The sequence below is a fragment of the Habropoda laboriosa genome, unplaced genomic scaffold (assembly GCF_001263275.1).
Source record: "Habropoda laboriosa isolate 0110345459 unplaced genomic scaffold, ASM126327v1 scaffold440, whole genome shotgun sequence".
NCBI lineage: Eukaryota > Metazoa > Arthropoda > Insecta > Hymenoptera > Apidae > Habropoda > Habropoda laboriosa.
Window position 1 is genome coordinate 951,078 of NW_017100710.1, and position 5,808 is coordinate 956,885.

Below are 5,808 nucleotides of genomic sequence, written 5' to 3' on the forward strand. Positions count from 1 at the left end.
TTCACAATAATAAAATTAAGAAATATTCTAATAAAAAATAATTAAAAATTCTACGTAGTAACTTCCAAGTACATTTTTATTAGCTACAATTTGATTTACCTCAAGGAAGAAGCATTTTCGTAAATCTTAATAAGAAAGATAGCCGCGCTTATCGTTGCCTTATTAAGCCTGTATAACAAGTAGCCCAAAATAAACATAATAATCCCTTGGTATAACGCAACAACGTAATCATTGATTATACTTTATTACGACGAGCTGAAAATTTTATTATCAGTTAATAAGTTATCGAGCTCGGAAGCTAATAATCCAGCTTCCCTCTATTTTCTCTGCCGGACGAAGACGCGATAATTACGCCAGATATTGTGAGGATATTTACCCTCTTCCTCCACGCTATATACATATATATCCGAAAGAATATTAAAACAAAAAAAAATGCCTCCTTTGGTGTATCACGTTTAATTCCGCCATCAACTTATCTCATCGTCAAACATGAAAAAAAAAACCTGTTCTCGATATAATCGTCGTTCCAATAATGTACCTTAATTTCTACATTGCACAAAAAACATTAATTAAAAGCTAATTTTAAAATAGTTGGTACAATTTAAAAATAATCCAGTTCCATAGAAATTTCGTAAATAAACGACCCTGTATCAAGCCACCCTATATTTGTACACGCTGTTTCAATTTCACAACTACCTGCGTCAACCCTTTATTTCCCCCCAAGCCCCCGCGATATTTCGCTATTTTTACTTGAACGCGCCCCGCGTAAAAATAAAACGCATCCGAGAACCGATCCAGCCGTACGAAACCCCGAACTTCCGGCCGCACGTCTCTCCCTCATATTAACACCTCTTCCGTCAGCGGCCGCCTTGAATAACGAATAGCCCGTAAAACGTCATGAATTTCTGAGCGTCAGCATCGTCGTCGTCGACGTCGTGGCAACAATGATACTCGTAAAGTCGCGATGGTTTCCAAGTTCAAGTAACGAGACTCTTAAGTAGAAACGGTGAAACAGAGTGAAAGAGAGACGTGATACACAGCTGTGGATAGAGACGGAGAAAATACCTATGGCGAAGGGACCTACGGTGCGTATGATCAGTAACCAGGCCATTCCATCAGGCGGAAACGACGAAACTCTTGATCCATCCGCGATGGCCAGATGAGCTTTTATTATTTATCGTTACTTTAGAGAGTTGCCGGTCGGTTTTAGCCGGCTTTTACGGTTACCTTTAATGGCGGCCAGTGTGGAAGTTTCGAAACGACTGTTCGCCTTCGCCTCTTTATGCGGTGCACTTAGCAGCGTCGAACAGAGCTGCCCCCCTCCGCCCCTCTTTTCATGGGAAATCGATGGAAAACGTATTAGGGCACAGAATGAACGAGAGATAGGGATAGAGGTATGGTTGTGACGAGGAGGGTCGAAGGAAGGAACTTGGCCTTTACTCTAACCCCGTGAAACGATACCATGGTAGTACAGTCGTTGCACAGTCGGTGGTACTCAAAGAAAATCTTTTCTGTCTGTTTCAGATCGGCGAGACAGTAAACTCGGAACTCCAGATCATAACCAGCGTGTTCAACAAAGTTCTCCATCGCGGTGAGTACTGATTCTGATACGCTGTGATACAGGGTTGCCGAGGAGTGATTTGAAGTTAATCGTAGGAAGCGGTTTGTGGAATCTGGACGGTGGTTTTGGTTAATTGAATTCGGTCTGGTTTATTGGGCAGGTTGATTTGTTCGATTGGAAAGAGTTGAGTTAAGATCTCGTGTGTCGCTTAACGTCGACGCGCGTTTATGTGGAACTTTTGTTGGTACTGATAAGGGTTTGGAGGTTGAAACTTACAATTTGTACTTGAAGCTGGAGAAGCTTGAAGTGTAAAACTTACAATTTGAATGTCAGAAATTGAAGCTTCAAGTTGAATTTGAAATGTGAAGTTTCCAATTTGAAAATCAAAGATTTATACTTGAAACTGGAAATTGGAAACCTGAAATGCAAGACTTACTCAATCTGCACTTTCACAGTTAGACGTAACAAAATTCAATATCAAAAATTAAAGCTTGAAGTCTGGATTTGAAATGTAAGATTCGCAATTTGAGAATCAAAAATTTATACTTGAGCCTGGAAATCTGAAGTGTATTGTGAATCTACGCTTTCGCAATTTTGAATATCAAAAATTGAAGCTTGAAAGCTGGATTTGAGATATGAAATGCGAAGCGTGAAAACTCAAATTTGAAGTTAAAATGTGAAATGTGAGTACGAAGACTGAAAATTGAAATTTTCCATAAAAAATTTTCGCACAATTTGGAAAAACATGTTACACATTCAGGGAGCAGAGGATTTCTATGGTGCGAGTAGATTCGCGCGGTTTGCAACTCGTGATTTATTGTAATTCCATGTTTAATGCGAGCACCTTTCGTCTCTGCCGCGAGCGTGCACTATCAGTACACATTTACGCATTAGGACTGCCTCAGAATATCTGGTGCGTTATAGGCTTTCAACTCGCTAGCAAGCTCCGCTAACGTCTGCTTTTGCGATGGGATATTAATAGTTTCGTTCGCTCCGCGCCGTATAGCGATCACAATTTATCCCCTGTGGTACTTCGCCATCCTATTAGGAATTTCTAGTCACTGCATTTCGAGTATTTGGAAAGCTTATAGACGATCAAGAACTTCAATTCGACAACCTGTGCCTACTTATACTTCAACTTGTTTTACAACAAGAGCCTGTGGTCTAAATTCTTAAGTCAGAAGTGTACTTCACGCTTGAAGTTTTGAAGATGATCTGACAAACGTATTTTTAAAAATTAGTGGAAAAAGTATTTTATCCTGTTTAAGAGTGTCTTGGTGAAAAAATTTGGGAATTAAGGATTAGGGGCTAATTGATATTTAATTAACAAAATATTTATTCATTCGATAAGTCTCTATTTTTAATTATGTGATTGTGTATCAGTGTCAAGCATGAAGTTGTGTACATCAAACTTACATTTGCACGAAGTGAGCTTTCTACTAATTTTTAATTACACACCTAGGGAATTGAATATTTTTACCGATAAATGAACTCACTTGATGCGTAAAAATTAGGCTCATTTTGAACCCCGATGACTAATGAAGCTGTTAATTAAATCTCATCTATATTCCCATTTTTATGACCCGCCGTCTGGTCTATGTCTCAAGTGCCTTCACGCAGTCCCGTATCGCACTCAACGCTTAAACAAACTCTCGATTTACAATACCGAGAGATCGGCTCTCAGTACGACATATTCATCAATCTGCTGAATTTTAAACCTACATCGTTATATCGTTAAATATGAAATATGTACACCAAACAAACTAATTTTTAATTATGCATTTAAAGGACTGAATCTTTTTACTGATAAATGGGCTCATTTAACGCGTAAAAATTAGGTATTCATCAATCTGCTGAATTTTAAACCTACATCGTTATATCGTTAAATATGAAATATGTACACCAAGCAAACTAATTTTTACTTATGCATTTAAAGGACTGAATCTTTTTACTGATAAATGGGCTCATTTAACGCGTAAAAATTAGATTGATTAAAATTGTCAATTAAATCTTACACTCATCAATTATACTCAAGACTCGTCAAAGCAATTGAACTTCCTCGACATATCAATCCTCCAAATCACACTAAAAATTCCATAATTGTGTTCGTCAAATCACCACAAACTATTCACACATTCACCATCAAACCGAACGAACGGACACGCAAATTCAATAAAATTACAAACATTCACACGGCTAAATTCACTGAAATCCTGCACAAACCGTTCTACAAATCTCCCAAGAATTCCCATAAAAGAAGAACCCGACAAAACGCATTCAGATTTCATCAAACCAACTGAATCCCTAACAGAATAAACACAACCTCCTCCACCCGTTAAAATAAAAAAATAAAAAAAGTTGCAAAACATTTACTTAAAACCTACATCTATTTTTTAAAAAACCTGCTCGTTACCGGTGGAACGTTCTCAAACGGCTTCTTAAACCATCGTAAAATGAATCACCCTCGACAAACCGTTCGCGAATACCGTTCCATTCAAGCGACCCCGTCGATACCTGAATGCTCGTAAACCGACGCTAATTCTTCCGTGTAACTCGTCGAAAGTCTAAAATAGACTGAGATCCATGGCCTCTGTATGAAAGGAGGTGGTAGGAGGAGGGAGGTAGACGATTCAGCGTCGCGTGTCCGTGTCTTTCATCCACGTTCGCAATTAGTGGACCGTCAAAAGGCGTCGTTGGTGGCACGCGGAGGAGTTCGTGGGTGGAAAACCGGGTCCCTGGGTCGAACGAAGCGAAACAGAGAGAGAGAGAAATAAAGGGGGGAAATAGCGATGAATACGCGGTTCACGCACCAAATAATGTGTGGACCGCTTCAGCGAGCCGCGCTGGAAAGTTGGCCGCAGTCTGTCGCTGGGATAACCCCGGATAATAAATAAAACGGTGCCAGGAAAGGGAGTGTGCCGACGCTCCCGGCTACGAAGGAGCAGGAGGATGGGTGGCGCGCGACTCGCTGACTCGAGAGGGTGAAAAGTCGACGGCGAGAGAGAGAGAGAGAATGTTTCTCTTAAGGTAACGAGTCACTTCGCCGCAGCGAATATCCGTGCCAGCCTCCTCGAAAGGACGAGTTTATCTCGTAGCAAGACTCGATACTGTGGGGCGTTTTGTGGCATAAGCGAGGAAGAGGGACAGGGTACGATTGAGGAGATACGTACGTTAGATATGTCTAGATTCGAGAAGGAGCGGAGCTACGTTTTTATCTAACAAGGAAGTTACTCAGATGGTAAATTAGTTTGGTTAGAATAACGGTGGGAAGTTATAGGGCTCGAGATAATGAGAATTGAAACAAGTGTCACTCGGCTGGAAAATTCAGTATCGGCCAGAAAAATGAGGTCGGAGTCCGTCGTAAGCAGGTCTGAAACTGCATATAATTAACTTCATATTTCTTATTTTGTTCAGTTGTTCCATTTTTTGGATACGTGTAAATAAAATAGCTGGAAAAGAGATACAAGTAACATCAACCAAATCAGCTGGTAGGTGTTTAAAAATTGGTTCATTTTTCTCGAAATTAACCTAACTGTTTTTCAACGTAAGTATGTGTCCAAAAATATCTTCTAAAGTGCTTAAAATAGGCGAGTTTATGTTCGTATGTCGTAATCGCGAAGATGAAGATCAACATTTTTTTTTTTTTTTAATAAATTATTAAACTCAGAGTCCAGGAAACTTTGATATACCTATACATACTCTGCAAGTACTTCAGTATGGCAATTTTTAAATTTTCTGCTATTCAATTATTATACAATAAAGAACAGCGTCAGAGTCAAATTTAAAGATTACTACGAGTACTTATCTTCCTCCTCCTCGAATCTATTCACTACTCTAACAACACAATCAATAAAGCGCATTAATAGCATATACAATTGATATCCCACTGAAAATTAAATTTACCCCTTGACGTCAAAACTTCGACTTTTGATATTATCGTTCACTACAAAGCTTACTCGAAAACTAAGCCCCTCGTGAACAAATTTCATTCCATACATCCAGTTTGTTCCGTCGCGCAGGCACGGAACGCGTGGGGTCTTCGTTGACCGGGTTTATGGCACGCTCGCACGAGAAGGTTATTTTTGAGAACAAAGACGCTTCGTAGCTCCGCGAAAAAATAAGTAATTTCTTACAGAACAATGCCTTTAGAATTTCGACTTTCCGCGTCCTCGAATAACCGAAGACGTGTCATAAACCAGGTATTACTGAAGGGTCAATCCACACGCGCGTATAACGGCACTCTCGGC

At 39.7% G+C, this 5,808-nt stretch overlaps 1 protein-coding gene across 1 annotated transcript in view; it reads left to right on the plus strand.

Annotated features, from left to right (window-relative positions):
* Positions 1-5,808, plus strand: part of LOC108576977 (carbonic anhydrase-related protein 10) — a 233,343-nt gene that overhangs the window by 203,462 nt on the left and 24,073 nt on the right. Inside the window, exon 6 of the mRNA XM_017940053.1 lies at positions 1,525-1,591. Coding sequence (XP_017795542.1) covers positions 1,525-1,591 — 67 coding nt within the window. The remainder of the gene's footprint in view (positions 1-1,524; positions 1,592-5,808) is intronic.